Source organism: Sprattus sprattus (assembly GCF_963457725.1).
Source record: "Sprattus sprattus genome assembly, chromosome: 8".
In the NCBI taxonomy this organism is placed as follows: Eukaryota; Metazoa; Chordata; class Actinopteri; order Clupeiformes; family Clupeidae; genus Sprattus; species Sprattus sprattus.
The window spans coordinates 8,583,642-8,599,126 of NC_137927.1; the positions used below are offsets into that span (position 1 = coordinate 8,583,642).

The 15,485-nt window shown below is 43.4% G+C and overlaps 1 protein-coding gene and 1 pseudogene across 2 annotated transcripts in view; one reads left to right on the forward strand and one right to left on the reverse strand.

Moving 5' to 3' along the window:
• The window catches only part of furina (furin (paired basic amino acid cleaving enzyme) a), a 111,408-nt gene extending 99,382 nt beyond the window's left edge, over positions 1-12,026 (reverse strand). The window contains exons 1-2 of the mRNA XM_080843066.1: positions 11,325-12,026; positions 4,182-4,604 (exon numbers count right to left, since the gene is read on the reverse strand). Coding sequence (XP_080699192.1) covers positions 4,182-4,358 — 177 coding nt within the window. The 5' untranslated portion in view covers positions 4,359-4,604; positions 11,325-12,026. The remainder of the gene's footprint in view (positions 1-4,181; positions 4,605-11,324) is intronic.
• A 773-nt stretch (positions 12,027-12,799) lies between these two features.
• On the forward strand, positions 12,800-15,205 carry LOC308368856 (creatine kinase U-type, mitochondrial-like; annotated as a pseudogene). Its single transcript has 8 exons — positions 12,800-13,027; positions 13,333-13,428; positions 13,703-13,915; positions 14,181-14,266; positions 14,449-14,572; positions 14,648-14,765; positions 14,839-14,953; positions 15,101-15,205. The product of its transcript is annotated as a creatine kinase U-type, mitochondrial-like (transcript).
• Positions 15,206-15,485: the final 280 nt, after the last annotated feature.

Sequence of the window (15,485 nt, forward strand, 5' to 3'; positions counted from 1 at the left end):
AACGACAAAAGAGAAAGAAAGAGAAAGAGACGAGAGGAGGTTTGTTAAGTAAGCTCTGACAGTTTCGACTGGCCGAAACACACGGCTCTTACGAATGCTTTGGTTCAGGGCCAACTGCAGTAATATGGATGAAATGCAGTGGCCCAGCAAGATAGACCAGTTAGGCTCAATCACATTAGAGGTGGAAAATAAGTGATCCAGCCATTGGAGCTAAACCAAAATTGGCTCGTCAAATGAGTGAAAGCCCAATATGTTTTGCACCATTTAGGCCCGACATTTAGCAAGCGGCCTTCAATCCCAATCCCATCCCAATACCTCTGTCGCCAGCTTAACAGGGCACAGAGACGAGTGTAGAATACCCACTGAGAAAGCTGCCTTTTCAGTTAACTATTCTCAGTCACAGCTTTCAGCTTTCCATCCCTGCCTCTCCCATTTGCTCGTGGACCTCGCCGCCATCTTCATCTGTTGCAAACTGCGCGGAATAATTGCAATTTTGTCTCCCCTTAACAATAACGACATCTTCTGATCAGCCAGCAGCCTCGTCTCAATTACAAATTGATTTCCACTCAGAGCAGGAAAGACAGAAGCATGTGGACCATCGTTGGGAGAGAAGCTGGGCTGTGTCTGTCAGAGAGAGATCAGCACGCAGATTACCACCCCCAGACACGAGAACTCCACCCTTTAATTAACTAGGAGACTTGGACAGACCCAGAGTTGGAACCAGAACAACACGTTTAAAGGCCTAACATACAGTGGAATCAAAAAACTGATGGGGGGAAAAAAGAAAAAGTCTCCACCTGACAGGACCTCTAACTCCTGCAGATTGAGAACCTCGTTTCACTGAAATAGCCCTGGCAATTTAGCACAGAGTCCTCTGAAGGACGTTTGTAGCCATAGGGCCATCACAGATCTTCTGCAGAACAACCCCTCCACCCCCCGCTTTGGAGGCCATTTTCCAAAACGTCTCCCTGTTGAGGCGTCTAGGGAGGACAGAGCTTCCCTCTCGCCTGTCGGAGAGCTCGGAGGTGCTGGAGAGTTACGAGTCTCCCTCCTACTTCAGTGTCTCTCCCTTAGGCTATCATTTCCATCCATTACCACCCCACCAGAGCCAGCGCTCCAATCAAACCACGTTAGGCAGAGGCCTCCATTCATCACCGGGGCCCATAGCAGGCCGGCAGGCCATTACAGAGTCTTGACTTGTATATAGAAATTCACTACCTCAGCCTTCCACAAACCAAATTCCAAACTGAGTTATTTTTTTGGGGGGGGGGGGGGGGGGGGATTGTTTTCCGTTTGCAACACATTTGAAGGAGAAATGGAGCGAAGGAGTATCTGGAGCTCTGCTGGTTCATTTTGGGCGCAAGGATCCACAGAGAGGCTTGAGGTTTTTGAAGAAAAAAAGAAAAACAGGGATGGCTCTCATTTACACAAAGAGTTTTTTTGGCGTAAGCAATTGCTGAATTAAACATTTCCAGAGAAACTCTTGTGTACTGTGTGTGCATGTAACCATGAAGCAGGAAGCCATGAAAGATGGAGCGAGTTGAGTTGAGTTGCGGAAATGATCACACTGTAAACAAGCTCATTCCTCTCATGCCAGCAGTTGGAGGGGGCCTCTGATGCAACCAGAGACTAGAACGGCACGCTGACAGGATATGTTTAATTCATTTCAACACCCACCCACTGTGCTAACTATATGCAAACGGAGGAAGCTCAATAATTCAAAGGGGTCGTGGCAGAGAAACGGAAGAGATAATGAAAGGAAATAGGAGGAATGTGGGACCACGACAGTCCCTAAATCTTGAACGCTGTCCGTCACATCAGAAGATCTGAGATCGTTGTTTGTCTTTTTTCCTGACAGTATCTAGCAAATCCAGGGCTCAAAGTCCTTTTGTGTAGGAAAGCACTGTATGTACCTGGGTCGGAGGATTGTGTGCTGCATCATCTGATTCAACAAACAAACACACACACGCAGCACACACAAATGCCTGCGCGCACGCACGCACACACACACACAAATGCCTGCGCGGGCGCACACACATACACAGTCCAAAGGGTATTGTTCAGGACAGGTTTGTATACCATGGGGACAGCTGTTTTGGGAAGGTTGAAAGGTAATGGTGTCTGTTCTGTTTCACTCTCAGTGACACTAAATATTCAGTGGCTTGCTCAGTAAAGCAAAGAGTGAAATGGAAATGGAGAGCATTGAACACAAACACGAGGCATAGTGATAAGGGATTTTTGACAAAAGATTAGGCTATACCTAAAAAGCACCCCATCTTACACTAATGTGCAATACAATACAACAAAAGGATGCCTTTAGCTACAGCCCTGGACCAGAGAGGACAAAGCACATTTGAAATCTGACAGACAAAGAGCAGGAAGAACCGGAAGAGAAGGGAAGAGTGGGGGGGGGGGGCATTCGACATGATTGTGCTGCAGCGAGAATTTCAACACCTGAGCTTAGCACCGAGGGCATGACAGGCGTCATTCAGAGGGAACAGTAGGTGTCTTCTATTACTGCCCCTGCTGAGACAGGAGGAGAATCACCCACCGTGCCCCGTCACCCTCGCTCTCCAATGTCTCTGCCGCTGGGACCGCTTTCATCAAAGACGCAGTTAAGAATCACCTCCTGTGAAAGACCTTCACTACCAACCAGGAGCTGCCGGGAGAGAGAACAGAGTTCTCTCAGAGTTCGCTCACAGTTCTCTCTCCCAAGTCCAAAACAGTCGCACTGATCAATGGGATACAGTGAAGCAGAACCTTCAGGAGAGCTTCCAGTCCTTTCACCATTTCCTCAGAGGTAATGAGAATGGACAGACCACAGGAAGCACAGAGACCTGATAAGGCTGCTGTCGGGGAGGCCACAGCGGCCTGGAGAACTTCACAGGCCTCCACATGGTAATGGCTCAGACCCGGCCGTCTCTAATACTAAACAGCTTGACTGAGTGTGTGGACAGAGGGTTTTTTTGAGTGCTGCCGAAACTCCTGGCAGTTTGCATCGGTGGGGGCATAAAAAGATGGCAAGAGAAAATTCTCAAGAACTTGAGAGAGCATGTATCTAATTAAAAACAGGAAATCTAGTTGGAATCTACTTGGAGGGACTTGGAGGGGCAACACATTTTCTCGAAGAGATGACTCAAGAGTGCTGATACTTCCTCCATCGCTAACCGTTAGGGGTTGCGCATAACAAGACCCTGCAGAGTTGGCCCTACAGGGAATGTTGACCTCTGCAACGCCTCATGCTTGGTCCTAACCCCTTCACTCCCTTTGTGAGGAGGACATTTGCTAGGTTCTCCTTGACAAAAAGAAACTGACAATACACACAACAATGCCATAGGAAGTCACTAATGACACAAGCAAATGGAAAATTAGGTCTCCATCTACAATTATTAACCAAAGATGAAATTTGAAAAGGCACTAACTATGGGGAACTAACACTTGAGAGGTTCACACAAAAATGGACTCTTAAGTGACTTTAGATTCCTTGAGAGGTTCACACAATAATGGACTCTAAACTGACCCTAGATTCCTTGGCAGTTATGTGATTTCCTACACCACGTTGACCTTCATTACGTCAGCCTAGTGTCTGAAATCGAGCAAACATGTCCACACCCTTTTATCGTCTAAAGACTCACAAGTTCCTTGTAAATTGACCTGCCATGTAAATATCCACTGCAAACAGATTCGCAACCAGGCCACTCTCTCACAGCTCTTCATTTCATCTCACATTACCTTTATAACAAGCACACACACACGCACAGGCGCCCGCACGCACACACACACACACACAGAGAAGCACAGTCACACACAATCCAACCCTTAAACAGTAATGTCTGAAAACACTTCCCTTACAACAGACAGATGTTGCAAAACTGCAACTGCACAACATGCTCACACAAGACCACACACACATTCCTGAGTAACACGACTCACCAGACACCAAGACACACGTCAGCATACTGTCAAACAGTCCCTCAGAGACAAACACAATTTTAAGGAAAACTTACTTTACACACTTCATGTTTAAAATACAATAGTATCACAAACACATAGCCTTTCTCTATACGAGTATATGTCCAAGGACACCAGCACACTTACAAAACCTTTACGAAATAATTTACATCACAAACACATTTGTTTACACACACACACACATACACACACTTTAATTTTGTACTCACATGTCCAAGGTTGACGAAGCCGTGCTTTTCGGCAATGTGGTTGGCCTCTTGCTCCCCACCTGCTATGTGGACAGCCCAGGTGTTGGTGTAGATCTTCTCAGCCCTGCCTGGGCTCACCGACACGGTCAGGACGAGCAGCACAGTCCCCAGCAGCAAGCGAGCAGGCTGGAGATCCATCAGAGGGCCTGAGTGGTGGAGGGGGGGGGGCGGGGGGCTGAGCGCTTTGGCAGCTGACTTCCTCGCCTGACGTAACGTGACCAAGTCCCGGAGCACAGACGCCTTCGTGGTGGGCCTGCGCAAGCCTTGGTACAGTCACGGCAGGACGTCAGCAGCCCAGGGGGGAGAGAGAGAGAGAGATGGAGGGATGGATGGATGGATGGATGGATGGATGGAGCTTCAGGATCGACACAGCAAAGGGATCACCTGGGAAAGGAGAGGAAGAGTAATGAGCTTCCAGGACAAAAAATAAATAAACATGACACGTAGTCAAGTAAACAGACACCCTGCTTTGACAATTCAGGCAACGAAATACTGTCCACGTAATAAAAGGGATTGAATAACTGCTGATGCCAGAAAAACTGAGCTCAGGACGCCAATTCCCTGGGTCATGGACAAATCGATTTTCTGAACCTTGACCAACATGATGCAACAAAATTAGTTTAGAAATGGCTCTGCATCCTATTGAAATGGCACCAAAATTCTTTTTCATTTTTATTTCATGAATAATTTACTTGCTTATTGTCAATGGGTATATCCAATATATATTGAAGTTATGTCGAGTGTCATTGCTTCATTCTAAGAAAAAATAGGCTACGACGAGACATCTATTTACACAACGCCTTTTCAACCAAGATTACCATAAATGGGCCTAACTGAACTAAGAACTGGATTTCAACATGTCAAGGTAGACTATAAAAAGCAAAAAAGAGGAAAGACAGTGACAGACTCCTAAAATGGACGAACAGTTTAAGCTCCCCTGAGGGCAGACACTAACAAGAAATGTCAGTTAATACATTTATTTCCAAGAAAAAGCAAAACGACCCAGCACCCTTACTGGATGTCCTCAAACGTATATAGAAAATCAGTCTCTATATTTCTGCCATGGACAGTATTTCTGTCTGTCTTGTATCCCTCTCTCTGTACCCAACGGGGTGCTTCCATCCTAAAGACTGTCTTAGAAGTCCCCACTGCCCGACAGCTTAGGTGATCTTCAGTGCGGGAGGCTTCATTGGCTTTAAGGACAGTCACGATTCAATGACATGGTTTCACCCAGTTGTCCTTTACGTAGTCCTGATCATGTTTTTCACCTACTTTGAGATTGTGAATGCGAGGCTGGCTCCCCTTTTTTTAGTACTGTGGAGAACATTGATGAGGTTGGGGTTGCTGTTCTCCAAGACGTTGTTTGTATTTGGTTGTGGGTGCAGACAGGCTGGAGGGGAGCGATTTGTGTTGGCTAACTTTTTTGTGGGACAGGCCAAGTTGGCCATCTTAAACTCTCAAAAGGGGAAAAATTGAGAAATTGACTTGTTAGCTATGTTAAGGGCTTTAGTGGAGGGAAATTGTGGTGTGTGGGGTGAAATAGACCCTGATAATGATTTTGGTATGCTTGTAGTTAGCTGGAGATGTAGGCGGATTTGTTTTAAGTGGCATTTGATGTTTTTTAAATAAAAGTCCTATTTTCCCACTCCGTTCTGTCTGTCTATCGGTCTGTCTGTGTATTACTCATGTGTTACGTATTGAAAAGTCATAATACATCTGGTCTCGACTACTAGACATCTGGTCGTGACTACTAGACAGTCAAAAAGTCCACCTGTAGAATTCTGAAAAGGGTTCCAGAGGAAAGTCAGAGTAATGGCACCAGAATACTTTAATATAATCTTATAACCTGCTATGATGAAATTAGCCTACATATAGGCTACATGTTCAGCTCACATATGTGGTTATAGGCGGCTCAATACAATAACTTTCCTGACTTACTAAAGCTGCGAGAAGCATCTCGCCTCTGATGAGTCATTTGAATCGTCTTCTGGCTGTTTTGTCCCTACCCAGAACAGGAATGGCAGCTCATAGCTCAAACCTATTTCAGGAAGAGCCCTCTAAATTACCCGATGACCTTTCTGTTTTTTTATGCAGAACACCTTTTCCTCCAGTGATTTTGAAAACAACAACTACCTCAACAACATATTTCGCATTTTTTGAGGAGGAGCAACAAAATCAGCCTGGTGAACCTGTTCACCTTGCTCAAAAGCCCAAAAAACGAAATGCCATCCCATCTTCACTTCTTTACTTCTCGGAAAGCCTTTCATTGGTGGCCGATTCAGGAAGTGATGGGGAATATGTGAAGTCTTCATACGTATATTACCATCCTTTATCAGTTCTTTATTTACCTATTTTGTTATTTAGCATTTCTCTTTGCTACTTTCCGCTCCGTGGGCAGGATGTATTGAACCTTCGCCTGTGGCACTGTGCAGGACACCACACAGGAAATTAGAGGGCAGCAAACATGCAAAACATCTGTATTTTTCCCTTTGAAGAACATCTGTAAAACGTTTCCATAGAAGTTTCATATAAACTCGAAATGGACAGTAAGGCCAGATGCTTAACAAATGCATTTAATGATTCTACAGGCAGACAAATAAAACCAAATGAATCAAAACCTGGAGACACAACAAACAGCTCAAACTAAACAAAAAAAAACACCTGAGTCACACATCACGGGAAGTATTATCATTGTTAAAAGCCTTGGGTAACTGATGGCAGATAAGACGACAAAGCTCTTTTCCAGGAAACACAAAACAGCCATAGCCAACCATGAAACAGCCATAGCCAACCATGAATTGCAAACACAGCCTACTGAAACACAAGTACTGAGTAAATGGGAGATGAAAAAATGGACAATGAGGAAATCGGAAATAAAAGATGGACAACGAGGAAATGGGAGATTAACAAAAACGGTCCGCAATGTAGTTTCCAGAAAGGTCTTGATATTGGAGCTCAACAGCCAATCAAATGCAACCCCTCTCTTCCATGCTCCTGAAACCCGGTGTTGATTGGCTGGGGTTTGTACGAATACCGAACCTTTTTTAAAAGCACACGCTGAACAGACAGCGAGACGACCGTGAGAAACCATTCTCTGAATTTTACGAAGAAGTGTATGGGATTATAATCATCCACTGCACCTTTAAAAGATAGGAGGCAGGGCAGCTAAGGAGACTTGCAGCCTATTGGAAGTCTTGCGGTGATTCTCATTTCCTTTATTTGTCAATACTCCCTTCCTTCCTTTTTTACGTCCTGGACCCTTTATAAAACGTGAAGGAAAAAAGGAAGGAATGCAATGGAGATAGACGACAGATGAGAAATGGGATGTGCTTGCTCACACACATCACTTTTAAGAGATGTCAATTACTGATGACAGCAGCATCACCTCTTGCTAAACTAAACGTTATATACAGCATGTCAGAAATTAACAACTTTAAGATCAATCAAAGTGAAATTTCTACTATATGTAATTGTCATCGGAGACAATTAGGTGGTCTCAGTTTAAACCAACACTGGCACAGGTCTAAATTTAATTTCATTATTCATCACCATTATTTTTCTTTGTCTATTATGCCAAATGCTGACATCACAATTGCAGAGATCTCCATTCAAATCCATAGGCTAGATGTGCTATTACATGAAGTCCAACCTATAGAGTACAGCAGAATATAATACACTATACAATTATAGTGCAACGTTTTATAAGGAAAGACACGACTGCACACCAGCAAGCATCAATCTTTTAAAAACAGCATGTTAAGAAGGAAAAGCTCCAATTACTTTAAACAAACTAGACAGGAGGCCAAATCCTGTTAACAAGGTGTGATTATCTGCTGTTCTCATGACATGGTATAAATGAATTGTTGATTAAACACAGACCTCTAGGCAACACTTTCATCAATGTTTCATTACAGTTGGTATATTTCATGATAATTCAAGCATATTCAAGCCTACTGACTCCAAAGAGACACATCATGCCTTGAAACCATAAATATGAGATTCATCTCTAAAAAGACCTCCACATAGGATGCTCTTATGTCTCCTCACTCTTAGACCCTCTGTCCTCCCTCATCGTCTCCTCTGGCAACAATTAGAGAAATTAGACATCCTTTCGTGAAGTCAGACTTTTGCACAAGCTTGAGGACTGATTAACAAGGACAGAGAGAGCATGCAAATAACAGCATGGGATGTACCTTCTGTGTGGCATGATCAGGCAGGGCAGCCTTAACCTTCACCACCAGGTCGAGTCAAAACAGAACGACATTTCCCTTTCAAATAGAGCTTGTGCTCCCCATTCACACCTCAAACTTCCATTTCACCTGCTAAATGTTTGAGGATGACAGAGATGGCAAAGTATGCATGAAAATATGAAGGGGGGAGAATAAATAAAAAGAAAGATAGTAGAAAGGGAATACTTCATCAGCCCCCATTTATCAGGCATTTTTGGGTACGGGTAAACACAAAAGACAGGTAAGATGTTTCAGCTCAAATCCGCACAAGATAGCAGTTGTAATCTAGACACCCACCGCTACTGAAATATGTTTGATTGATTGATTTGATTGATTGATTAAAGACTTTTTGCTTTAGGGCCATTTATTTTTGTCATTTTTTTTTTTTCAGTTTCCTTAGCACTAGCTTCCAAAAAAAAATAGGCAACCATAGCAACGAAAAAACAGTTGATCTGTTGTGCAACATGATCACACAACGTCCATTTATCCACTGCCCAGACAAATAGCCTGGAACTAATTGAATTCTTCAAAACCAGCTCACAGATAAAAGACAGTCTTGGGCTAAAAGTGATCACAACCACTTGCGGATGATGTTAAATGGCTCCCCATAGAGAAATAATGGGACATCAGTGGGGCAAGGGCTTACTCACAAATCAACCTAGTGAATGGGTGGGGAAAGTCAACCTCCCCTTTGCACTACTCCAAGACTATTCCCACTTAAGGCATGGCGTAGGATTGCCGTTCTTGTTACGGGATAAAATGACAGATGGATTAACGACACCGGCTCCTATTCCCACATGATGCCAATACGGCACATACCGTCAAATTACGGATTTCAATGTAAGTGTGAATGATGAGAGAGAGAGAGAGAGAGAGAGAGAGAGAGAGAGAGAGAGAGAGAGAGAAAGGCAGACAAACAAACAGCACCAAATGTTTCAAAAGTCATTTGAAAAGATGCCATTTAAAAAAGCATGGACTTTGCTCTGTAAACAGACCCTACTTGCATACAACATGCAACATTGAACCAGTTGCTCAAAAAACATTTTTAACTAAAACTATTCACTGCTTATCCTATTTTGTCCACATTATCTGTGTTGTAACAGCCAGGTACAGTGAGTTTTGCAACCTCTAACTGTAATACCATAGAAATAAAAATGAATAGTTCATAAAAAAGATAGAAAAGATAGACAATAATGTTATATATATAAAAAAAAAAAGTATATTTGAGCAAAGTGACCCCGGGCATTGACTAACTGGCCAACATTTGTAAAGAGAAACAAAGTGGCATGCTTCGCCTACACTCCACATAATCCTTACAATCAACATCAACTCAAAAACAGACAAGGGGAGCAGCACTCACCTTCCAAGTTCTAGGTCACTGTTTGTTTCTAGGTGAACTACCGTCCGGTGCGGGAAGAAAGAAAGTGCGCACCTTTCCTAACCAGGCTTTTAAACTCCGCACGCCCTCACTTCAAAAGCACGCCTTCCCTTGCGACCCCACGTCACGGGGGCGAAAACACTACACACCCAACATAGAATTTGGATTCATATCTTCGTCGGGAAGTAGCTGCATTTATTAAACACGCAACATTCTAAATACACATTATGAAACTACAACTTTGTTTACGGCCAGGACCATTATGACATTTGGTCTCTGTTGACTCTGGCTCTCAAATTCCACTAGATAGTCGATTTCTATGTACCCTACAACGCTGCGAATACTCAAACTGAATGTATCTCCAAACCTCCTATCAGATTTAACACAACAATCTGTTCTTAACGAAAGAGCACGGACATGGTACTGCTCAATGACTACCCTAAAATGTAATCTACAACAATGGAAAAGACCTAGGACCTAAATTCCTGAAGCTGAGCCGGAGGCCATTTCAAGACTTTAAAGACAAGCTAGCAGAAAGATCTCAAGACATCGTAAAGCCATAAAATAGACAACGTCACCATTTCCATGAATGTTGGAGCCAAGGAGAATCGCACTTTTCCTTCATCATGTGCATGTAGCCTATCATACATGGGTTCTTACGCAGCGACTTTTACATTTACTTAGATATTAAACCCACCTTACACACAGACTCAGATATTAGATGTGACACATTAAGGGGAGACATTGATAGCCTACCACTTCCCAGTGAAGAGGTTAACAGGATACAAGTATAGCCTTCGTATGGCCAAATGATTTGAGTCTATCAAATGTATTACAAATCTTCGGGTCAGAATGTATCTGGGTACCACTATCAATCCCACTGGAATAACATGTCATTGCCGTAACATTTATAAGTGGTGGTTTAAGAATAACAATGACTTTCTTCTTCTATGTTCAATGTCTTCAGCGTACAACATTAACGATACGTTCGGTGAACTTGAACAAGACTAGAAGTCAAGTATCCCATACTACGACCGACCCAAATTTGAAGATCTTGCAAATTAATCCTCATACGATTACGATTAGAATACCTGAACTGGATTGTGATACAACGCCATGCTCGCAATCATTTCCCGATGGCCATTAGCTAATTGAAGTAACCAAACGTTACATTCTGCGCAACACTTTTCCAGGAAAACGGTAAACTGCCATAATTTACAAAAATGTTTGTCAAGCTATGCTTAAAAGGGCTAAATTAAAACAAACTTCACATACATACCTGTGCATGACGACAAACAGGTCGATCGACTCTTAACATAAACCAGGACTTCCGAAAAGTTTAATCTTATGCTCAACACGGGGGAAAAGTTGGCCGCGTTCCTAGCCTAACTACTAGCCTAACTACTACCCACACAAGTCCCACCCCGTCCCACGACATCAACATACAAACCAGTTCACTTTGTCAGAAGCAAAAAGTGTGGTAACGTGACTGCTTACCGTATAAGTGCTCCCCGACTGCATGGAGTCCGACTGAAGAGCCAAAATATTCCCAAATATCCTGGTAGCCTGCGATGGGCTCAAGACTAGGGATCTTTTCTCCCGCTGGCTGTAAGCAAATACTGCGTGATATCTCGACTTCTAACACGCTTTCCACCCAGATGATCTGAACAGTGTTGCTCTTGCCTTGATGGAGCAGCCTTGACTCGGGGTCTCTCGGAGAGACCGATCAGAATAGTACTTAAACCACAGAGCTCCAGAAAACAACCACACACCGTTGACACGGCTTCATGTTTAATTTGCAGCCCGGCGGCTCGTCCTTTTCAGGTGGAAGAGATCCATACACAAGGCAAACACTCAAGGCAGTTGATAAGTAGCGAATGAGCTAACAGGCAGAGCAGTTAGCCGCGTGTCTCAATATCCTCTTCCCTCTTACAGTCCGTGGCACGTTACTTTAGGACTATCCACATATCGCTATATCTTGTACAGTACAAAGGAGAAACTTTTCGATGGCTTCTGCTACCCCCGTCTATTACCCAAACACAATGTCAGAAAAGCGAAGTGCGGCAGAATTGCGTGAGCAGCATATTTGTTTAAGACATAAACCACCTTAACGGACATCAAATCGTTTCAAAAACAGTGAAATTAAATAAATAAACAACATAAAAAATACACCTCCCCTCTACGAATGACTCGGAGAGGTGGTCCACACTGCCCCTCAGGAAGTGCGTCATCAGTAAGGACCAGATGGGAAAAACCAGGAAAACGAAACACTATTGAACACGCCCACTGAATTCCAGGATTAGGAATTAGCTTGCTTTCCCCATCTACAGGAAAAGTAGGGACAATACAGCTTGTATGTCTAAAACCAGCGCCTAAAATACGTGTTCTTTAGTTATTGGTCTGACCCATTATCCTAAAGGTCGCTGTCAAGTTGGCCAACAAAATATTACAAGCTACAATATCAGATGCTACAAAAAGCCAGCAATAGGCCTACTGCTTATGAGGAGAGTTATGAGAATTATGCATTGATTTTATTATCGTAAATTCGAAATTGTTATAAGTTGTAAATTCGTCAAATGTTCGTGTAAACAGCTTTTGATTAAAAAGATCTAACCATAACCATGTCAAATGAAAGATCACCATCTGTTTGCACCGTACCCTATATGAAAGGAGCTGATTGCAGTCCAAATTCTTTATGCATAAAAGCCATTGGAATGTGTAATGGTGTATGTTGCTCATTTCGTTTATGAGCGTTTACCTTCCTGATTTTGCCAGCTAAATGAAAGTCATTCAATGAATCAATTAGCCTAAATCCATGCAGCAAACTCGAATGCAAAATAATACACTACTGATCTCATGAGCAGGCCAGTAGAGACAGGAAATTAAGGCAGGTAATTCCCCCCTTTTATTAGAAACAGTCACTAGTGCTGTCATGGAAAGAAACCTTATTGGATACTGTTTAAATACAGCAAATGTCTTTGTACTCCACTATCTTTGGCAGTGCAGAGTACCCTGACTTGCGAAAACATCAGAATTGCATGGCCACTTACCTCACACCGGCCATGTATGCCAAACTATGTAACAAAACGACACCCCATGGCTACACTCTTGATCAGATCATCCAAACTGGAGTTGACAACCCTGGACATCCTTTTATCAAGACAGTGGGCTGTGTAGCAGGAGATGAAGAATCATATGAGGTTATGCACATCATGTAGACACAATTTCACCTGTCCTAAAGGCTAAACAGTTATTGCAATACTGATGGTTTTCTTTTATTATTAAAGGGATTATACAGTGATAGATCAAAAGACTTGTATGTCTTCCATATTATTTTGGGTCTGTGTTCTATGGCCTGATAGTTAATAATGGTCCCCTATCAATCGCCCTCAAATCTTAAATGAATGCTAGCTAATGAATTCAACTTGCTCTAAATCTGGGAGCATTACCATGTTCCACTACTAACAAATGAAAACTGAAATCTGATCTTGTGTGTTGTTGCTAGGAGTTTGCTGACCTGTTTGATTCTGTGATCAAGGAGAGGCATAATGGTTATGACCCACAGACAATGACACATACCACAGATCTGGATGCAAGCAAGGAACTGTGAATCTAGCGCTGCAGTGCAGTGCTTTGCAGTTGGGTATACTCAAGGAGATACACTATATGGCACATAATAAAATAAAATACTTCAGAAAATATTAACAGGAGAACAGACACTATTCTTGCCACATGATGGAAGAGTTATTTACTGTTGGTACTAATGATGTGGGGGTTTAGCACCATGGCCAATGTTATGTTCAATGGAAAAGTCTTCCAAGATGTTTACAAGTCTTCCAAACAAAACCTCTGCTTGCTGATGTTTGTCCCATCAGATCCGCTCGGGCATGTTTGACGAGAGCTATGTGTTGTCATCCCGTGTGTGGACAGGCCGCAGCTTGAGCTTACCCCCAGCCTGCACCCGGGCCGAGCGACGCCAGGTGGATAGGGTGGTGGTGGACGCCCTCAGCGGCCTGGAAGGGGAACTGTCCGGCCAGTAATTCAGCCTCACCAGCATGACTGATCAGGAGCAGCAGCAGCTCATTGACGTAATGGAAATAAGATATTTGGAGAGAGAGAAAAACTGCTTCTGAAGATGCATGGAAATGATCACAAGTCTTAAATTCATTGGCAACATTTCTTGCAGATGTTTCAGGGAACAGAAAATATCCCAGGCAAAATCTTTCTTTTCAAAAGCCTTGCTTCAACAACTTTAACATATTTATAGAATATTGTCAACATCCTCAACCTAAACAGATTCAGTTCCCTGCTGTGACTGCAAAAACCAGGTACTGATTCTGTGTGTGCTTACAGGATCACTTCCTGTTTGATAAGCCAATCTCACCTCTGCTGACGTGCGCTGGGATGGCTCGTGATTGGCCAGACACAAGAGGCATTTGGTACATTGCCAATAAGTTCAAGTCAAATCTTTTATTGTCAGATGCACAGAACAACACAGAGCCAGACTGGGCACTGAAATACTTAAGACATTAAGAATAGAATAGAATGTTGTTGTAGCTTCACTTCTATCCCGAAAGGATCAGCTTTGTTAATAGCTGAAAACTGCTGCAATCTCTCCTAGGCACAATCATCAGAAAACCTTCCTTGTGTGGGTCAATGAGGAGGATCACACCCGTGTCATTTCCATGGAGAAAGGAGGCAACATAAATAGAGTGTTTGAGCGCTTCTGCCGAGGCCTGCTAGAGGTTAAAGAACGCAATCCACAGTAGACAGCAGACAATCATCTCGAATCTCTTGTACTTCTCTGTTGTGGGTGGCAGGTGGAGAAGCTAATCGAGGAGAAAGGCTGGGAGTTCATGTGGAACAAGAGGCTGGGCTACATCCTCACCTGCCCGTCCAACCTTGGCACTGGACTCAGGGCTGCCTAACATGGCTAAGGTTTACACTAATCTACTTGTATCTAGTATCTAGGAATCTGCTACAGAGGAGATCTGATGCTTAATGTGTACAGGACGCACAACTTGACCAGATCCTGGATAACTTGAGAATACAGAAGAGAGGCACTGGTGGCGTGGACAGCGCTACCACGGGAACCACCTTGACCTTGGACATCTACCTGATCCGAGGTGAGATAGGGTAGACTGAGAACATGCTTGTTAGCTTTCAGTTGGAATTTTAGTTACAGTCACTCAACCTTCTAATGCCTGAAACGTTTCCTCCATGATGCCTTTGTGAGTGCTGATACACATGTGTGTTTTATGTGCTGCATGCAGGTTCAGCTGGTGCACAGTGTGATTGATGGAGTGCATTTCTTGATCGAGTGTGAGAAGAGGCTGGAGAGGGGACAGAACATTGCAATCCCTCCCCCCAGCAAATAGAACCCAAGCAGTACTCGTGCTCCCTTAGCTGCCTTTGTCAAAAGCATCCTTAGTGTACATTAACAAGCCAATGCTGATCCTCTCAATTGAAAATCATGTTGTTGCACCCCTAAATACTAGCAACAAAGCAAAAACATCTCCCACTTATTCACCAGGGCCCTGTTCGGCGTAGAACTGAAGCTAAGTTAATACATTTAACTCGCCAAATGAGATAATCTAGCTCGCTAAATGAAAACAAGCTATACTGGTCTGGCGACGGGGGCTAAGATACTTACACGTC